Source organism: Heterodontus francisci, chromosome 11, assembly GCF_036365525.1.
Source record: "Heterodontus francisci isolate sHetFra1 chromosome 11, sHetFra1.hap1, whole genome shotgun sequence".
In the NCBI taxonomy this organism is placed as follows: domain Eukaryota; kingdom Metazoa; phylum Chordata; class Chondrichthyes; order Heterodontiformes; family Heterodontidae; genus Heterodontus; species Heterodontus francisci.
The window spans coordinates 89,281,398-89,303,775 of NC_090381.1; the positions used below are offsets into that span (position 1 = coordinate 89,281,398).

The window sequence follows — 22,378 nt, forward strand, 5'->3', positions numbered from 1 at the left end:
ACTGGGGGAACTACAACGGCTGATTTCAAAAAAGCTGAAGTGGTTTTAGAGAGATGGACTGGGGAAAAAACAAATTCACCATATTCCACTTATCTGGCAGAGAATCCGGAATTATTGTATCTAATACTTTAGATTGATTCCAACAGCATATTTATGGTGGCTCTTTCAGTTACACTCAGTCTAATAATCTTTTACATTTTTCAGCCAGTAGATTACAGCATTTGAATTGCCACATTTTTCTTATTGCAAAAGCTTTTTAGCATTATTGTCCATATATTAAAGATAAAATCTATAATAACGTGAATAAACTATATATAATCCTGATCAGTAGGATCATGGTAAAGTGTACTGCACAATAAATTATTCAGGATTTTCATTGCAGTAATGACCCAATGATTCAGTTGATCTGTGTCACACAGGATCGTGGAATATTGTACTCAATTGAAGCGCCATTTATGAAGATATACACAACCTGATGACGAGCCACAGGTTCGTCATGACGGGGCTAATTTTCCAAATGTGCTCTCCTGATTATGGAGCTTCACTAATTTGCAGCACATAAGAACAATCTCCTTTATTTCTGGTGAGTGCGCTCATGTTTTCCTGATCTGCAGCCTCATTACAGCCTTTGTCAAAACATGGACAAAAGAGCTGAACTCCAGAGGTGAGGGGAGAGTGACTGCCCTAGACATCAAGGCAGCATTTGACAGAGTATCAAGGAGCCTTGACAAAACTGGAGTCAATGGGAATCAGGAGGAAAATTCTCTGCTGATTTGAGTCATACTTAGCACAAAAGGAAGATGGTTGTGGTTGTTGGAGGTCAATCATCTCAGCTCCAGGGCATCATTGCAGGAGTTCCTCAGGGTAATGTCCTAGGCCCAACTATCTTCAGCTACTTCATCACTGAGCTTCCCTCCATAAGTTCAGAAGTGGGGATGTTCACTGATGATTGCACAATGTTCAGCACCATTTGCGACTCCTCAGATAATGAAGCAGCCCATGGCCTGATGCAGCAAGACCTGGAGAACATCCAGGCTTGGGCTGATAAGTGGCAAGCAACAGTCGCAGCACACGAGTGCTGGGCAATGACCATCTTAAAGAAGAGAATTTAACCATCTCCCCTGATGTTCAATGGCATTACTATTGCTGAATCCCCTATCAACATCCTGGGGTTATCATTGATCAGCCACATAAATACAGTGGCTACAAGAGCAGGTCAGAGGCTGGGAATTCTGTGGCGAATAACTCACCTCCTGACTCCCCAAGGCCTGTCCACCATCTACACGGCACAAGTCAGGAGTGCGATGGAGTACTCTCCACTTGCCTGGATGGGTGCAGCTCCAACAACACTTAAGAAGCTCGACACCATCCAGAACAAAGCAGCTCCCTTGATTGGCACCCCATTCACCACCTTCAATATCCACTGCCTCCACCACCAACGCACAGTGGCAGCAGTGTGTACCACCTACAAGATGCACAACAGGAACTCACCAAGGCTCCTTCAACAGCACCTTCCAAAGCTGCGACCTCTACCACCTAGAAGGACAAGGGCAGCCAGTTACATGGAAACACCACCACCTGCAAGTTCTCCTGCAAACACCACACCAGCCTGACTTGGAACCATATCGCCGTTCCTTCAGTGTTGCTGGGTCAAAATCCTGGAACTCCCTTCCTAACAGTACGATTGGTGTACCTACACCCAGGACTGCAGTGGTTCAAGGCGGCAGCTCACCACCACCTTCTCAAGGGCAATTTGGGATGGCAATAAATGCTGGCCTAGCCAGTGACACCCACATCCCATGAATGAATAATAATAAAAAAAATGCACCCTGGTAGGTGAGGCTCTGTGCTGGCACAATATGAATATCCAACATTGGGCAGAAGAATTCTTCAAAGAGCTTCATGCTGTCTTTCCTGTCTACTAGTCAAAAGATTCAAGTTTCAATTGTGGTCAAACCAAGGAGGTTACATCCAATAATGCCAAGAGCCACATTGCAGTTGAGCACATTTGGAAAATTGGGTGGGAGGTTTACAAAGTTACGAAATGGAATTGTTCTCCACTTTTCCCAACAGTATCACAGGCAGAAGGTCAAGGAAGGCCGAGGTTCAAAACGCAAGGCTTACAAAAGGCACCACATTCCCCCACATTGTTAGTTATAGAATGGTTTCACTCATTGAGGTTGTTTGGCCATTTCTACAACAAATCTGAAATCAGTTTGATATTATAGGAATCTTTCTAACTGCTGTTAAGACTTGTGAAGATGCCACTTCAAATTAATCACTGCAGACTTGCCTTATCTGTAGTTAGAGAGAATCTACATTATAATGAGGCTGAAATGTCAGAATGGATGGTGTTACGATCAGTGCGGGAGGAGTGCACTGTGTATTCCAGTTCCACTTCTCCACAGGTCACAACATATATTTTAAATTTTCCCACTTACTGATAGTCAATCATATACTCTATTTTTCCCAGAATAGAACACACTAACCAGGTTTCTTTAATGAACAAAATTATCAGATTATAAAACAAGTCTTAACCAGTAAGGAAGCAAAGAATAAACACTGATTTAAATTTTAAAGTTCCCTTTTAACCAAAAAAAAAAGGGATTTTTAAAAAGTCAGAGCTCTGTTAGACAAAAAAAAACACTTGGGCAGATTACTTGCTCATTTTCAAAGAAAACAAATGAGATATGTTGTTCCAAAACTGGCACACAGTCTAACTTCTGAGTACATGTAGACAGGTCAATGAGATCTTTTAGAACAGTTCTTTTCAGGTGGCATTGAGAATTAATTTTAGCAGGCTTTTTTCAGTGATAGGAGACAAGATGAACTGACACAGTGGACTTCTCAGGGCTTTTTAGAGAACTACTGGACAACGAGCTGGGTTGCGATCTTCTCTCCTTCCTTGACACTTCTTTAGCAGACTTGACTTTATCTCACTCCAGAAGGTAAAAACACACTGACTACTACCAAAATGCTTGAGAGTTGTCTGCCTTCCCAGGTGCGCTCTGCTGCTGTTGGGCTTGTCCAATCAAGGGTGCTTGTCACTACTCTGCCCTGTTACCAGGGTTTCTGTTCTATCTTTAACCTAAATCATGTGACAACCAGTAAACATTGTTGGCAATCCAGTTCCTTCAGTGTCCTCTTAATGACTCTCTCAGAAAAAATAACTGGTCCAACATTTCCGAAGAAGGGTCACTGACCCGAAACGTTAACTCTGCTTCTCTTTCCACAGATGCTGCCAGACCTGCTGAGTGGTTCCAGCATTTCTTGTTTTTATTACCAACATTTATTCAGTTTGACTATGAATTCCTTTAAAAAAATTTATTATTTAAAAATAAAAATCAGATGCACTTTAAGTCTAGGGTTAGGGATGGTGCCAACAAGCAATTAGCTTAACTGCTTGTATTGACAATTCAACTATTTCAGCCCTTGGCAGGACATTATAGTCACTCCTAATTGCTGGGTTTTCAAAGCAGGTTCTGTTCCGCAAACTAGACAGCCAGGTATCATTGTATCTCTTAAAAAGCAGTGGAAATCTGAAACAAGAGCCAAAAATGCCAGAAACACTGTAGGACAGTTAGCACTTATGTATAGAAAAGACAGGGTCAACATCTGAAGCAGGACTCCATCTTTAGAATGGTCCCTGCCTGAAATACCAACTATTCTATTGTTCCATACTTGCGCTGACTGACCTGTAATTTCAGCATTTTTTGCCATTGTACTTTTTGCCTGATGTGTGGTGAACCCTTGTAAGTCTAGATTTCATGGCCACGGATGCTTCATACAATGTCATTGGTATGGACTTATTAAAGATGACCTCCAAACAAAAATATATTTAGCCATTTATGGCCTGTTCAGCATTTCTACTATGCTGCAGCTTGTATTCAATTGAGAAAGTGACAGCTCCTTGAGGTGGTCTCAACCTCATCCTCAACAATCACAGAATTATTACAGCACTGAAGGAGGCCATTCAGCCCATCGTGTCTACACTGGCTTTCCAAATGAGCAATTCACTTAGTGCCATTCACCCACAATCCTCCACATTCTTCCCTTTTAGATAACAGTCTAATTCCCTTTTGATTCCTTCAATTGAATCTGCCTGCACCACACTCACAGGCAGTGCATTCCAGACCTTAACCACTCAGTGTGAAAAGGTTTTTCCTCATGTCACCTTTGCTTCTTTTGCCAATTATTTTAAATTTGTGCCTTCGCGTTCTCGATCCTATACAACTCTCTTGATCATGTACAACTTTTGTGTAATGGACGCTAGACTAAGTTCATTATTAGAATTAGTGAAGTGGTGTCTTATTATTTTATGAATTGAGGAGCTGCAAGTTAAATGTTTACGTCTACCGAAAACTGCTGTGTTGAAATTTTGCCAATGTTTAAAACCCTGATTCCTAAGTTATAGCCTGTGCCACATTGTCAGAATCATTATTTTTCTGTTACCAAAAGATTACAAGGACACAAGGGGGTTCAGATCATTTCAGGAGAGCAAATTAAAACAAAGGTGCTTGGTTTGACCCTGGACAATGTAACAGTATTCAAAATTATGTATACAGGGTCACACTTCCATTCACTGGGAATGAGGTCTCTCATTGGAGTGGTGCTTGGCACGAAGTACAGAGAAATATCTGGTGAGAGCTCAAAAACTGCAACACCCTCTCTTTACTAGTAACATTTACATGATACGCTCAAGCTTACTTTTACCCTCTTGCTTTTAAATATTCCTTGGTCAGCCTCAAGGGCTTATCATCTGAGCATGCTAACAGGCAATACACAAAATACCAATTCATTTTAACAATTTACATACCTTGTTTATCATATATGAATATAAATGTGGACACATATTTATCCTGGTTCAATATATACAGAGAAAAGCAAAGTATGCGGTGAAGGAATATTGCTTTCCATTGCATTTGCACTAATTTCCCCTGGGAACATTTACCAGTAACATTCATTTTACACATCATCAACCTAAGCATCCTCCTTGTCACTTCTTTTAAATCAAAAAAAGTTCACAAGCAGCACAATAAAACTGATGCACAGAAAGTGAGCTGCTGAGTTTTAACTTCATATAAGTGGAAAATAAAGATGCCCAAATAGTCCATAACATTGTAATACACAATCCCCCACACAGACAGCTTATTACAGGAGGGGTCAAGTAGAAACTCTGCACTTCTTCACAGAAAACAGAGAGATAGAAAATGTGCGGGGTAATTTACCCAAATGATTTCAGGAGAGCAAATTTATTTACCCTGGGGTAATATCTGTTCAATATCCAATATCTGTTAACATTCATAAAGGTATAATAGTCACCGAAAAGTGTATCTGAATGGATTACCTGCATGCCCCTCAGAATCAGTCCATGTGCAATAGGATGGAAGAAAACTATGTTTTACACATTTACATGAGAGTTTTGGGTTTGACTATAGGTTTTGGCTGTTCATTAATATAGAATAAAATAGAAACGACAATCTGAGTAAGTTGAATCCTTCAAACATCAGCACCCTCAATTTCCCAGCACAGTACTCTGCTACAGAAACAGCATGAAAGGAGAGGCACCTCTCATAGCGTCATTACGACACGGAAGGCAGACATTCAGCCCATCGAGTCCATGCCGGCTCTGTGTACAGCAATCCAGTCAGTTCCATTCTGTCAGCTCTATCCCAGAGCCCTGTATGTTTATTTCTCTCAAGCGCCCAACCAATTTCCTTCTGAAATCATTCATTGTCTCTGCTTCCACCACCCACACAGGCAGCAAGCTCCAGGTCACTACCACTTGCTGCGTAAAAATATTTTTCCTCACATTCCCCCTCATCTCTTGCCCAAAACCTTAAATCTGTGTCTCCTAGTCCTTGTACCATCAGTCAATGGGAACAGCTTTTCTTCATTTACCTTATCTAAACTGGTCATAATCTGTACATCTCGATTTCCTTTGCTCCTAGGAGAACAACCCCATTTTCTCCAACCTAACCTTGTAGCTAAAATCCCTCATCCTGGAACTATTTTGGTAAATCTCCTCTGCACCCTCTCAAGGACCCTCACATCCATCCTAAAGCATGGTGACCAGAACTGGACGCAATACTCAAGTTGTGGCCTAATGTTATGAACGCTGGGTTTTGTAGTAAGATTATGTTTTTAAAAAATGATTTTTAATGTAGTGCAAGGAGGATTCAGAGAAGACATGTGACCTCACACCAACTCTACCTAGACACAAGACAGGGATTCCTGGTTAACATGCAAACAAGGAACGTAGATCAAAGACCCTTTTGAAAGCAGAATGCAAGGTTTTAACACCTGAACAATAATTGATTTCGCTCTCCCAGACTCGGATTGTAAACAGGGAGCCAGGGGCTCTGAAGGTTCAAACTCAAGTTGAAATTTTTAATGTCTGGAAAGCAAGGAAGGCCCAGGTGGTTCTGCTGTGAAGAGACTTGTAGACTCTACATATTGAAAAGGCAAATGACTATTGCCTTTTGATTCTGGATAAATTCAACAGGCTTTCAGAGATCTGGAGGCTGTAAGGAAGACTGGAAGACAAGACCAGCAGTGGCAGCCTAACAGAGAGAAAAACCTCCACCCTCAGAACACTGATACAGCAAAAGGCTGCTAAGGCTTGAAACCAATTCGAGAGCTGAGTTTTGCGGAAGAAAAAAGACCACCACGGGTTCACCAGACATCACCTTATTCATGGCAGACCAGGCTGAAAGTGCTCAGAAGTAAGCGAAGAGGACATTGACTTTTGAGAAGGACTGGGAGATCCAAGCCATTGCAACTGGGAAGAGTTTGGGACTTTTAACTGAAAAGATATTGCTTCAATGAGGATGCTGTGCAATGTTTAAATTTGAAGTAGGGTTTAAGTGTTTTAATAAGTTAAAGGGAAATACCTTTCTCTGCAATCTAGTGTAAAAACTACATACAAAATACTGTTTAGTTAATGTTGATTTTTAGCTTAATTATAGTAAAAGTATTAAAATGTGAAATCTTTAAATTGGTCTGGGGAGTTCATATCTCATATTTCACCATTAATGGTCTCACTAAAGACTGAGAAATGATCTCATTGAAACATACAAGATTTTGAAGGGGTTGACAAGGTACACACAGAGGTTGTTTACCCTGGCTGGGGAATCTAGAACATGGGGGCACAGTCTCAGGATAAGGGGCTGATCATTTAAGACTGATGGAGAAATTTCTTCACTCAAAGGATCATGAATTTTCAGAATTCTCTACCCCAGAGGATTGTTGAATTATTGAATATATATAAGGCTGAGATAGTCAGATTTTTGGTATCAGGGAATCAAGGGATATGGGGAAAGGGCAGGAAAGTGCAGTTGAAACCAAAGATCAGCCATGATTGTATCGAATGGCGGAGCAGGCTCAACAGGCTGTATGGTTTACTCCTGCTCCTATTTCTTATGTTATGTTCTTATGAAGCCCAAGATCCCATATACTTTGCTAACTACTCTATATATCCTGCCACCTTCAAAGATCTATACACATGAACTCCCAGGTCCCTCTGTCCCTGCACACTCTTTAGAACTGTGCCATTAAGTATATACTGCCTCTCCTTATCCCTTCGACCAAAATGCAACACCACACACTTCTCTGTGTTAAATTCAATTTGCCATTTGCCAGCCTATTCTGCTAGCCAATGTCCTGTTGCAGTCGAGTGGCAAGATCCTCACTGTTTGCCACTCCTCCAAGTTTGGCATCACTGGCAAATTTTGAAACTTGACTCTGTATTCCAAGATCCAATCCATTTATATATCCATCAAAAAAGCACTGCTCCTAGCACTGACCCTTGGGAAATACCACTGTCTACTGTCCAGTCTGAAAAGTAACTACTTACCACGGCTTGCTGTTTTCTGCCCTTGTTAATTTTTTTCTATCCAAGCTGACAATGATCTGCCAATACCATGAGCCTCAATCGTGATAACCAACCTTTTATGCGGTACTTTGTCAAACGCTTTCTTAAAGTCCAAGTAGACTGCATCCACTGCATTCCCTTCATCAACCTTCTCTGTTACTTCATCAAAAAATTCACTTAGATTAGTCAAACATGACCTGCATTTTACAAATCTGTACTGGCTATCCTTAATTAACTCAAACCTCTCCAAGTGCCTGTTAAACTTTCCCCTGATAATTGTTTCTAAAACCTTGCCCACCACTGATGCTAAACTGATTGGCCTGTAAAGTCCTCACACCCTTTCTTGAACACTGGTATCACATTTGCCACTCTCCAATCCTCTGGCATCTCCCCTGTATCTGGGGAAAACTGGAAGATTATGGCAAGTCCTTTCACCATCTTCACTCCCAATTCCTTTAGCAACCTGGGATGCAAGCCATTCGGACCGGGCAATTTATCCACTCTAAGCATAGGCAAGAGGTACTGGAAAGGCCCGCTAACAATTTCCACTTCACTCATTATCTCTACCATCTCTGCTTCGACCAATATTTCATCAGCATCCTCTTCTTTAGTAAATACTGATACAAGGTACTCAAGTATTCTGTATTCTAGCTTTGCCCTGCACCTCTAAGAATATATTACCCCCTTTGTCCCCAATAGTTTCCCGCTGGCCTCTTACTACCCACTTACTAATTACATGCTGGTACAATATTTTTAGGTTACCTTTTATGTAAGCTGCCATTCTATTCTCTGTCTCTTTGCCAGACTTGCTTCCCTCTTCGCTTCCCCTCTCAACACTATCTGGCCTGGTTCTCGCTTGAAGAATTTATCTGACATACGTCATAATCCTCTTTTTATACTTCATCATACTCTCTAACTCCCTTGTCATCCAAGGAGCTCTGACTTTGGTTCCCCTGCCTTTCGTTCTTGTTGGAATATGCCTAGTCTATACCTAAAACATCTCTTCCTTAAAGATCACCCATTGTTCCATTACAGTTTTTCCTGTCAATACTTGGTTCCATTTTACCCTGGCTAGATCCGCTCTCATCCCATTGCGATTTTCCCTCTTCCAGTTTAGAAGCTTTACTTTAGATTGTTTCTTGCTCTTCTCCATTACTAATCTAAACCATATGATACAATGAAGACTCTTACCCACGTAAAATAAAAGCAAAATACTGCAGATGCTGGAAATCTGAAATAAAAACAAAAAGTGCTGGAAAATACTCCAAGTCTGGCAGCATCTGTGGAGACAGAGGCAAAGTTAACGTTTCAGGTTAGTGACCTTTCATCAGGACTCTTACCCAACAGACACCTGGTCCACTTGGCCCACCTCATTCCTCAGCACCGGATCTATCAACGTCTCCTTTCTAGTTGAACTGAACATACTGGTCAAAGAAATTCTCCTAAACTCATTTCAGAAATTCCAACCTCCCCCAACTCCTTATCCTTTACTCTCACATTATCCCAATCTATGTTTGGGTAATTAAAGTCCCCCAATATCACCACTCTACATACAGTTCTTACACATTTGATTTCCTGAAGATTTGCTCCTCTATCTCTCTATTTGGAGGCCTATAGAATACCCCCAGCAGTGTGATCATATCCTTTTTGCCTCTTAACTCTAACCCTCAAGGACATTCTCCCTTTCCAACACTACAATGTCTTTTCTAATCAGGACTGCCATCCCACCTCGCATTTTTTTTTTTTTTAAACTTCCCTATCATTAAGTACTTTTTATCTGTGAATATCAAGCACCCAGTCCTTGCCATTTTTAAGCCATGCTTCCATTATTGTTACAACATCATACTTCCACATGGCTATTTGCGCTTGCAGCTCACCAACCTTATTCGCCACACTTTGTACATTTACATACTTGCATTGTAAATCTACCTTTGCATTCCTCTTAGCCCTACTTGGTCTGATCCTCTCAGATGATACTACTTCCTTCTTTAGTACTATCCAAAATATTCACTCCTTTATGCACCTTATTCATCTATTCTATTCAAGTTCCCCTCCAAGCCACACACCATCCTGACTTGGAACTACATCGCTGTTCCTTCACTGTCACTGGGTCAAAATCCTGGAACTCCCTTTCTAACAGCACTGCTGGTGCACCTACACCCCAAAGACAGTAGCGGTTCAAAAAGGCAGTTCATCACCAACTTCTTAAAGGCAATTAGGGATGGGCAATAAATGCTGGCCTAGTCAGCAATGCCCACATCCCATGAACGAGTAAAAAAACATTTTTTAAGCTGGTGCTCGATCCTCCTGCCAATTTAGTTTAACCCCTCCCCAACCACCCTACGAGGACATTGGCCCCCAGTCATGTTGAGGTACAATCCGACTCTTTTGAACAGGTGCCTCCTGCCCCAGAAGTGGTCCCAATGCCCCAAGAATCTGAAGCCCTCCCTCCTGTACCATGCCTCAAGCCATGCATTGATACTCCTGATTTCTCCTCTCGCTGGCACATGGCATTGGGAGCAATCCAAAGATTACTACCGTAGAGGTCCTACTTTTAAACTGCCTCCCTAGCTCCTGAAAGTCTGACCATAGGACCTCAATATCTTCCCCACTAGATCATTGGACGCATACCACAACTTCTGGCTCACTCCCTTCTGCACCCTCTGTGATATCCTTTGCCCTGGCGTCAGGGAGGCAACACACCCTGTGGGACACACGATGACATTTACCAAAATGCCAGCCCATCCGCCTTACTATGGAATCTCCTAAAACAACTGCATTTCTACACTTTGCTGTTCTTTTCTGTGCAGTCCCTTGCCCATTGGTGCCATGGTCTGGACTGCACTCCTTCAAGGCATGGTCACCCAGCAGTCTCCAATTCCTTTTGGACCCAGCAGTCTCCAATGCTGAGTACCCGTTTGAGAGTAGCACACACCCTGATGACTCCTGTACTTCCCGTGTCTTCCTACTCTTCCAGATGGCCATCCATTTACTCTCCTGAACACACACTCCATCTGGGGATGGCCACCTCCTGGAAGGTATGATCCATGAAACTTTCCTGATGCTCCGCAGTGACTCCAGCTGCCCCTCAAGCTTGGAAACCTTGAGCTTGAGCTCAAGTAGCTGGAGACACTTCCTACACACATGGACCCCAAAACACAAAGTATCCTCAAGTTCCCACATGGCACAGAAATTGCAAGCTACAGGTCTCAGCTGCCCATCAGTCATAAAAAAAAAAACTATTCCCTTTTAGGATTCACTTCGTACCTTGTTTAAACTATTGATTTTAATTAATGCATCTAGACCTCAGCTCCCGCTCTTGGACTGCTACTTGCTTTTTAAAAAAAAACCCAGAACACCAAATTCCCCGACTTTAGTACTCTGTAGAAGCAGTACTCCAGAGATCTTGTCACAGTCTGATTTTCAAGCCCTTTGGATAGAAGCATTCAAGAAGCTTGCCGCTCTCTTTTCCCATCTACCAGTCCAAAAGGTACAGGCTTCACCTGGAGACAAACGAAGCAGATTACATCCAAAAATGCAAAAAGCCACATCCCAGCCAAGCAACAATAAGTGGATCAGGCAGCATCTGTGGAGAGAGAAAATCGGAGTTACTGTTTCTGGTCGACGACCTTCCATCAGAGCTGCTTTGATGCAAGGTCATCGACCTGAAACATTAACTTTGCTTCCCTCTCCACAGATGCTGCCTGAGTATTTCTAGCATTTTGTTTTTAGTTCAGATTTCCAGCATCTGCAGTATTTTTCTTTTGTAACAATAGATGGTTGCTGGTTCACAGCCCTAGCTGCAAGAGCCATAAAGCAGAAAAAAGTGTCACTCACCACAGGAAGTTGAAATATATAAGTAAAAACACATCAGCATGCCAAAGCAGTCACTGCTCATATTCACATGATTCTCAGATATAAAGACCAATAACAACTGGTCAAATCTGTGAACAGGGCCCTTATTTCATTGTCCCTAACCCCCTTGAGAAGAATTGAGTCACATATTACATCTATGGGAATAAGGAAAGTATTGTTGAGCATCATGCTTATTAGAGCCATGAGGAATCCAAGGTCAGCATACATGACAATCACATTTTTCCATTATGGCTTCCAATATATAAAAAAAGGAAACCGTTAGAAAGACAAGGTGGCTCTGCCTGAGCTCAAAAAGTAACAGCTTTTCAATGAAACTGTTATACCGAAGCTGACAGCGAAAGGGAAGTTAGCATTCACATCTCATTATGAATGAATGAATGTCATTTTTGATTTCGTATAGAGACCCAAACATGTCAATAATTCACCTCCCATTTTGTATAATTATGACACAGTGCTACTTATGTTGGTTTTCAGGACAACCGCTGTTAGCTACACATGCGAGTAGACCATTGACAAACAATGATGGCGTGATATCAGCTCAATGGATCTTTTATGCTGTACTGCCTTCTCAGTGGAAGACAGTTCAAGACCAGGCTACTGGAATTTTTCTTTTAGAAAAGGAGGAAAAGGATAACAAAAAAGGTTTAAAAAACTGACTAGAAAGTTAATATTTCAGTAGATAGGTAGGACTTTTAACTACAGTATTCAATAAAATCCTGCTTGATGTAATGTGTGGCATTCTGAAGCAAATATAATAATAATGCTTTTCAGAGGGTTAAGAGGCAAGTTTTGGAAATTTTTTAGGCATCTAAGTTATAAAGAAAGGTAAAGAAAGTTAGGCTCATCATCTTTAGAAAATCAAAAACTGTGAGGTATCCAACCGAAACTTTCACGATTTCCGAAGATGTAGATGAGAGTTGCATTTATATAGCGCCTTTCGTGACTTCAGGATGTCCCCAAGTGTTTTAGAAGGTGACTAAAACTAGAGGGCATAGATTTAAAATGAGAGGGAGGAGGTTTAAAGGGGATCAAAGGGGTAAATTTTTCACACAAAGAATAGTGGGTATCTGGAATGAGCTGCCAGAGGAGGTGGTGGAGGCAGGAACAGTAGGAACATTTAAGGGGCATCTGGACAGGTACTTGAATGAGAAAGGCATAGAGGGATATGGAATTAATGCAGGCAGGTGGGATTAGTATAGACAGACATTATGGTCGGCATGGATGCGGTGGGCTGAAGGGCCTGTTTCTATGCTGTACGACTGTATAACCAATGAGGTACTTTTGAAGCATGGTCACTGTTGTAATGTAGAGCAATTTTTGCACAGCAAGCTCCCACATAATGTGATAATGACCAGATAATACATTTTTTTGTAATGTTGACTGAAGGAATATTGGGCAGGACACCAGGGATAATTCCCCAACTTATCTTTGAAATATTGCTATGGGATCTTTTGCATCTACTTGGCTCATCAAAAAGATGACACCTCCGACAGTGTGGCACTCCTTCAGTACGGCACTGGAGTGTCAACCTAGATTTTTGTGCTCAAGTCCCACTTTGGGAACCCACAACCTTCTGACGCAGAGGCAAGAGTGCTACCAACTGACCAAGTATAAAACTGACTGAAGTAAACTGCTCACTACACCAGGGAACACAGGGCTTTGGAACAATTTACGAGGAAAGGCTCAAGGAGGTAAATGGATGTGTTTCTGGACGGAAAGATATGATGAGAAAATGTAGACAGTGTCGAGATCTCAAAAAGGGACAGGCATCAAGAACTATCCCATTTTATATCCATTTGTGAACATTCCTCCAATCTCATGTGTGCAATTATTTTCCTTTCTCGGGTCCTCAAATAGCATTTGAAAATAACAGAAGCATCTGCATATATTACACGGCAATCAGGGTGCTTCAAGTATTTCCCAGAGTAGATTAGAATCAGGCAAAATTAAATATTGGCATTTAAATGTAGTTGTTGGTTCCAGTTAATTTAAAAAAGTCACACATTAATGATGCAGGTGTGATGATGCATCCAATTCTGCACAATGTCATTTTAGATAGTTAAATGGATATTAAATGCATCAATGGACAACATTTAGCATATTTTCAATGGTCAGTGCTACAAGTAAAAATTTCATGTAAGCTGGACTGCAACAGTCATTTCCCTGATTAGTTCAGAATTCACAAAATTGTATTTCTGAAGCCTCTCTGCAAAGCAATTACAAGCTAAGATCAATTACCACATTTTTTAAAATCTAGAAGTATTAACAAATTAGATCTACATCCCAGAATATTAACAAACCATAGCAGTGACCTGGGTGAGCAGCAAACCTGAGAAAGGACAATAAATCATATCTAGTGCTTACATGAGCACTTCTAATACTTAATTGGACTGGGTCAATAGTTCTTTAATACACTTTCAACCAGAAAGTTCACTGTACAACTGCTTGATGTGTTCGGTGACTTAACAAGGAGTTTTGTGTCTTAGATCCAGCTGCATTCAAGTTAGGGCTCCATTCAAAGAACTACTTCAGTCCTTCATTCACATTAAAGGCAGTCCTATATTTCATGGAAATTCAGCCAAGAAATGCTGAATGGCATTACCTGCTGTCAAACTGAGAAATTGCACCTAGTTTGGGTTTGGTACCTACACAACTTAGTTATAGAGAATAGAACAACTGAGGCTCTGCATTATCAACTAGTGGAACTATTCTTTGGTGGGGTATGGTTTCTGCCTGCCCTATTGTCAGGATGCATTATTTCATGTAAAGAGTAGTGGAAATCTGGAAAACTCACTCTCTCTAGGCTGTAAATGTTGGAAATTTTCAAGACTGAGATTGATAGAGGCTTGTTAGATAAAGGTACCAAGGGATAGGGAGTAAAGGTGATGAAATGGAGTTGAGGTACAGATCAATGATCTAACTGAAGAGAAGAGGCTAGAGGGGCTGAATGGCCTACTCCTGTTCCTAAACTCTTGCAAAACATGAGCGCCTAATCCGCAGTATTTTGCTTTTATTTTAGCGCCTAATTATTGGTTGTTTATACTTGCATCATCTTTTCCCCTTAACCAGTTCTACTGACTTTCTGGATCATCTCAAGCATGGCACTGGGCAAGCATGGAATCAATTATCAAGTTAACAAGGCATTTATTTAAACACCAAGTCCAAATGTGCAGATCGAAAGGCATCACACTAAGTGCTTATCAACAATATGTTTAAAACTAAGTGTAAAAATTTGTTTTTGAGGATATTTCAGGATTTTACCAAACTTATCTGGATTTTCAATTTTTCTTGCATGCAATTCCTCAAAGGAAAGCTTTGCTACTACATTTTAATCATATTAAAATGAACCTTTTGAGTGATGAAATGGAAAAAAAGTACAAGTTCAAAATATATTCAGAGTACAAGCAGAGAAATCTACTTTTTCAAAACAGATAATTCTTAGAATTTATATGGTTTATATAATGCATGATCTTTTGCTTCACCTCTTTGGATGTGAACTACTTTGTTATATAATATTTGTTATAAACTCCAAGTAAAATGTCATACAAAAATAAATACACTGTTGCTAATTAAATAAACATACACCCACACAAGCAAATATCCTGTGGAACTGGGTGTGGAGTTAGACTATTAATATGTAACAAATTTTAAGATGATGGATAGATTTAATAGATACTGCAGTCATTTCTAAAACCAAGCTTTTCTGCATCCTCACAAATAAGATTCCAGCACAGAAGGAGACCATTTGACCCATCGTGCCAGCTCTTTGCTAGAGCAATCAAAAACTAATGCCAGTCTCCTGCTCTGTCCCCACAGCCTCGTATCATCCTCTGCTTTAAATATTTAACTTTTGCTTAAGAAGCAGTGGTCACTACCTCAAACTCTCCTTGTGGTAAAGCATTCCAAGCTCCAACAACCCTCTATGCAAAAAAATGGCTTTTAGCTTCTCCCTTCACTTTCTTGGTGATATTTTTAAATAGATGACCTCTCAGCTCTGAATATCAAACTAGGGGAAAGTCTTTCGCTACTTAGATCAGAACCCACCATAATTTAAAAATCACCATGGTGTCTCCGAGTGGTATCTTCCACTGGTGGTGGTTGCAATATCTCAAATCTCTTTGTAACTCTGGTCTCCCATCCAGGACACCATCCTGGCAAAGCTAAGTTACGTTGTGTACTCTACAGCTTCAATGCCCTTTCTAAAAATGGGGCACCCAAAACTGCATAGAATATTTTAACTATTCTAACCAATGCTTTATGAATTATTACTTTACTCTTGCACTCTATACCCACATTTAAAATCCAAAATTCTATTGACTTACATTTGCAAACAATTATGTCTTTCAGCTTGCAGGTCTCTGTTCTTCCATACCCTCCAATGTCTTTCCATTAAGTGCATACTTCTGTTCTATTTCTCCCCTGCCCCCCACCACCAGTGACAATTTAGGAATGATGTATTTCTAAGTTAGGATGGTGTATGACTTGCAGGTGATGGCGTTCCCATGTCCCTGTTGCCCTTGTCCTTCTAGGGAGTAGAGCACGCAGGTTTAGAAGGTGCTGTTGAAGGCGGCTTCGTAAGTTGCTGCAGTGAGTGATGTAGGTGGCACACACGGCAGCCACAATGTATCGGTCATGGAAGAAGTGAAAGTTTAGCCAATCAAGTGGGCTGCTTTACCTTGGATGATGTCGAGCTTCTTGAGTGTTGTGGGAGTTGCACTCATCCAAGCAGGTGGAGAGTGTTCCATCACTCCTGACTTGTGCCTTGTAGTTGGTAGAAAGGCTTTGGGGCATTCGGAGATGAGTTACTTGGCACAGAATTTCCAGCATCTGAACTGCTGTTGTAGCCACAGTATGTGTGTGGCTGGTCCAGTTAAGTTTCTGATCAGTGATGACCCCACCCCCCCCACCCCCCAAGATGATGTTGAGGGATTCAACGATGTTAATGCTGTTGAATGTCAAGGGGAAGTGGTTAGATTCTCTCTTGTTGGAAACTGTCAATGCCAGGCACTTGCATGGTGCAAATGTAGCTCTTTTGTCCACATTTTGACAATAACGAGGTCTGGATCCTAAGTGGTCCTGGTAGAACCCAAATCTGGTGAGCAGATTATTGGTAAGTGCCACTTGATAATACTGTCAATGACACCTTTCAGCTCTGTTGACAATTAAGTAGACTGATGGGGCTTTGTCAGGTAGATGCCAGTGTTGGAATTGTATTGGAATAGATTGGCTAGAGGTGCAGCTAGTTCTGGAGCACAAGTCTTCAGCACTACAGCTGGGATTGTTGTCGGTCGGCAACAGCCTCTGTTATATCCAGTGTGCTCAGTCGTTTCTTGCAATCACGTGCAGTGAATCGAATTGACCGAAGGCTGTAATCTGTAATGGTGGGGACCTCGAGGAGACGGAGATTGATCAAACGCTTGGCACTCTTGGCTGAAGCTGGGTGCAAAGACTGGTCTTGTTTCCTAGGGCCAATCCCTCCTAAATGTATACACCATGGCGCCCCCACCTCTAGTGGATTTGTATTGCTAGTGGGATTGAAAGTCAGTTATCGACTCTGTGGTAAAAGTACAATATGTGATCAGTTAAATTCAATTTTGGGTGACTGAAAAGATGATTTTCTTTTCAATCAGAGGAAACTGCCCTTTTGCCTCCCTCACACAAACAAGATAGCAGTTTAGTAACAATACCATACCTTTATATGAACAACGAGCAACATCCACCTTATCATAGGGACAAACTGTTAAACAGGACCAGAGTCCTAAATCTGTCTGAGTAGGTCAGTCAACAATGTTGTAGCCCTTTTGGATGAGACATGGGCCACACCTGTGATTTACCCTTAATGTGGTGAGCTTTTGGTGTCAACTATTAGATGTTGTTGAATGGAAGGTTGGCACTTCCCCATTAGAGGAAGAGGAAAATAGAGGGGTACTCCTGTCTCTTAGATGTCAAGATTCTGAAAGAAAGTAAATTAAATGGCGATTGGAAGTGCAGAGAAGGTTCACTGTTCTTTTCTCTCCACCCCATAAAATGCACATGTGACACAGAAGAAATAAGTCCAGGCAAAATACCATTTCAACCTGAAAATATTAGTTTAATATAAAGCAGACAGAAAACTCCACAGAGGTTTGAAATGTTGGTTTCTGTTATTCACTACTAGATCATTTTAAATAGAAATGCTGCAAGGAGACTGGGGCACAGATCACCTCACTGGATGACACATGAATAATGAGAAATCATGGGGCTTTTGAACAGGGAAAAAGGTTGCATTTTATTCCCACAGTTAAATATTAAATTATTATTTTTTTTTTTAAAGGTCTCATTCTTTCAATAGAAAATCTGTACAAGTTTTATTAAAATTTTGATTAATTTTAGTCATTAGAGCTAGAGATGAAAAGCAAATTCAATACTTCAATAAGCAAATAGTTCCAGAACTAATTATCAATTCCATTTCACAGGAATATTGAGGCTTCCTACACCTGCTTGAGAACAGCCATAAATAACTTGCATGGTTCCTTTGAGATAGCAAGGTGTCCCAAGGTGCTTTACCAAGGGCCAAATTAGACACTAAGTAGGAACTAGAGAAGATCAAAGGAGGTGACTAGAGGTGCAGTCAAAGAGATCGTTTTTCAGGGGGCATTTGAAGGTGGGGATGGGGATTGCATCAAAAATTACAGAATGTTGAGAGAGAGGGGTTAGGTTTATTAGCTGCATTTTGACACTACATCACAATACTATACCAGCTGCGAGTTGAAAGCTCCTAGCTTAAGGATTTTGTTCCGAGCAAGTGCAGGGCAGACATCAGTCCACAGAAATCTATGGCTCAACTGAACGCAAAAAAAACCTATTTTGCTGGGGGACAATCTGGTTATACCTCCAAATTCTAAATGATGGCATTCAACTTAAATGGTTGTTTCAAGGAGGCTTGGCAGTCCAACACGGAGGTTTTTTGGCAATTGCAAGTACATAAAAAGGAAGGGCACAGAAATGCAAACTGAAAATTATATTTTTCCTCTGGGTACTAAAGGTAATTAGCAACTATTTTGAGATGGGATGGAGGAACAGCTGTATTAATTACTACCACCAGGTAATAAAGATCAAATTAACTAACTCAATTTCACTCCCACGTTTCGTACATTACAACAGTGACAAGACTTCAAAAGTGCTTCATTGGCCATAAAGCGCTTTGGGAAGCCCTGAGGTCATGAACAACACTATCTAAATGCAAGTCTTTCGTTCTATGGGTCTCTTATGGTCAACCTCATTCTCAAATATGCTCAGTGAAAATATCACGGGGTACATTTTTGTTTTCACTGTCTGGGTAATAATCTGGCAGGACAGAACTCCCAGCTTTTACAAAACCCGCCAGATGCTCATTCTATTGAAATCAATGGAATGAAAATTAGGCAGGTTCTATAGAGGGCCACTGTGCACCACAGTAGATTACGGCCCAGACAGTGAAGACAAAAGTCTACTCCATGGGCTTCATGAGGAAATGTTGTAAACATGGAGAAAATAGGTCAAAATGTATCTGGAATAAAGTTCTAAAGACTTTTGAAAATAAATTACATACATAATTATAGCAGTCTGATACAAACAAAACGGGCTTATAATCATATATAATGGCAATTATAGAATACCCTTACCATAGCAATATATTCCAAAGGACTTCAGAAAAAAAAAAGGAGGAATAGGGGTAAACAGAGAAACTAATAGTAAGGGAGAGTTAGAAAACATTGCTGAAGGAATTCTGAAAGGGATAGTTTTTCCAGAAGAATTATGAAGATAGGGAGAGATGTAGCAAGCCCTGGGTTTTAGGAGAATTGTTATATTTGATAAAGTTCCTAAAATATTGTGAGGGACGCCATGCAGACTGGGCTCAATGCTAGCCAGCTAACACAGCCAAGCAGATGGCCTTAACTAGAGACAAAGAAAATTTTGAACTTGTCATGCTTGTAGTTGAGAATAGAGCAACAATAAAAGGAAGTTTATCATAGAAGAGGGGTTCAGAATTGTTCTAGACTCCCAGATGATCCTGGAGTAGTGAAAATTTGGCTGCAGAGGGGGCAAGGAGATATTGCTTGAGGTGGTCAATGCAGCTCTGGCTTGGATGATTAGGCTAGGTGGGCACTATCTGCTCTCAAACCTGTGGCCTACAGGTAGAAGTTGTACATTAGTGACTAGGAGGGATTTGGTATTTTTATTTTAGGGTAGATGATGATTTACATACCAAATGATTTTGTTCACTATTTCAGGTACTAGCTGGGATCATAGGTGTTAAGCAAGGCAAAAAAAAAAGGCCCTCTTATTCACCAGAAGCCTTTGAGACATTTTATTATTAAACTGTAGAGAAAGAGCAGCCACATGATATCAGAGAATGCAAAAGGAATGAGCCTATTTCCCAGCAGCCAAATAAACCAAGTGATTGGAACATCTGTTATACACCAACATGACTTAGTTACCAATTGATCAAAGTGTAAAAATGAAATTGGCCAGCAGGGGCCAGGAGACATCAATCAGGAGTTGGGGCAATCATGGATACTTCAGGCTGGAGAGTCTGCAGTTCATCGATTGCAGCAACAAGCAGTTTTAGTTTTTTTAGTTTTAGAGATACAGCACTGAAACAGGCCCTTCGGCCCACCAAGTCTGTGCCGACCATCAACCACCCATTTGTACTAATGCTACACTAATCCCATATTCCTACCACATCCCCACCTGTCCCTATATTTCCCTACCACCTACCTATACTAGGGGCAATTGCTAATGGCCAATTTACCTATCAACCTGCAAGTCTTTGGCATGTGGGAGGAAACCGGAGCACCCGGAGCAAACCCACGCAAACACGGGGAACTTGCAAACTCCACACAGGCAGTACCCAGATTTGAACCCGGGTCACTGGAGCTGTGAGGCTGCGGTGCTAACCACTGCGCCGCCAGAACTGTCTGACAAAATCTCTCCAAAGGAGTGAATGTTTTCTACTCGTCATTGAACAGACATTCACTGTGAAACCTGTTTCTTGTCTAAACAAAAGTGAATAAATACATGCTTAGAAACAGCTACTGGAAGTGTTTCATGTATTAAAGCTATTCTTGAAAACTTGTAATCCCCTTATAACAAAACTTACTAGATTAATGAGGACAAGGCACTCCCTTTAGAGAAGGAAAGTGTTTGTTAAAATGAGGTTTCTACTGGATTAAAGACCAATGGGAATAGAAAGTGTTTCCCGTTTTATGCAAGTCACTGAGCAAATAGTAAATGCATTATAAATTTATGAAACTTTACCTGGTCATTTCATCATCACCCATGACTTTGGTAATTGGCGAGTATCTGCCTGATGATGGAGGAAGTGTCTGTTTGTATTCTGTACTCCCTAAATAGTTTGATGGCGTGATATGATTTTCCAACTGGGAATAAGCTGGAAAAACAAAAAAAAGTGTGCATTGGTAACAATTATATTTTTCCAAACATCTTTTCATTTTCTATTACAATGTACTGAAAATCAAAGCAGTCTGTGTACATGAAATTAACTATAATAAATCTGGGTAAACATTCAATTCATGAAATTGTTTTCTTTCATCTCACAAAAAATGCTTTGCAATCTATTTGACCAGTTTGAATTAAAAAGTAGCTTGTGTCTAGCACTCAAGAGCACCATTTGTTCCACAAAATGTGTAAATGGGCTGGTAATTCCACAGCTTGATGCATGAGACTATAGATCAATAACCATGGATTGGAGTCTGGGATCCTCAACCTTAGTCATGCTTTCACAAGGAGACAACAGACAGAGATTAGTTGCTTCTTCACCAGAAGCAGGAAACTGACAGCAAGTCACCCTGACTTCTTCCGGTTAAAGAGCATCGTTGCAAACATCCTGTCTGCAAATCACCCACCTTACTTCATAGCGAGGCATAGCAGAGTGCTGTGGGAGGTGAGAGGAAGAGAGAACAGGGGAAACTTTCTAGACTTTAGAAATGGTTACACAAACTTATAGGGAAAAAATGTGTAATTCTACACTTCCTTCTGCATTCACTGCTTGAAGAAACTATTCCTAAGTTGCTCACAACTGCACTTTCAAACTATTCCTTTTGACCTTCCATTCAACAGAACACGTGTAGTTGTCGATTCGCTCAAACGCTCCTTCACCTTTGATGCCTTTGTCCCCATTAAAACCTTTACTCTCATTCTTCGTCAATCCCACCCCCCAGGATGGTCTTCATCTTCATTCCTTCAAGTCCAACTGGTCCGCAACTGGCTGAGCCATCATCAGATTTGGCTAAATATCAAAAATCAGCCTGGAAATCAAAGATGACTCCCCTCCTCCAGCTTCTTTTCTCCATTGCCAGCCATTTCTTTAGATTCCCCAGCCTTGGAAAGGTCAACTCCCACCTTTAATAAGAGAGGTGCTCATGGACTTTATCACCAAGATTGAGACCATCCGTTCAGCTGGCTCGACTGCTTCCTTGTCCACCCCCTTTCCCAGCAAACCAAACTTCCCTGCAGTTTCTCCACCACCTCCCCCTACCACCCCCCCAACTAGCCTTGATCCTGCTTTTCTTTCACCTCCCCATATGCACTGTTTGAGCTCATCTGGCCAACCTCCTGTTCTCTTGACTCCATTCCCAATAAAGTGAT

The 22,378-nt window shown here is 41.0% G+C and overlaps 1 protein-coding gene across 11 annotated transcripts in view; it reads right to left on the bottom strand.

Moving 5' to 3' along the window:
* Nucleotides 1–22,378, bottom strand: part of dlg1b (discs large MAGUK scaffold protein 1b) — a 438,658-nt gene that overhangs the window by 121,878 nt on the left and 294,402 nt on the right. For all 11 annotated transcript variants that reach the window (XM_068042457.1, XM_068042451.1, XM_068042454.1 and 8 more), the window contains one exon: nucleotides 21,029–21,161. In XM_068042457.1, the coding sequence (XP_067898558.1) occupies nucleotides 21,029–21,161 (133 nt within the window). The remainder of the gene's footprint in view (nucleotides 1–21,028; nucleotides 21,162–22,378) is intronic.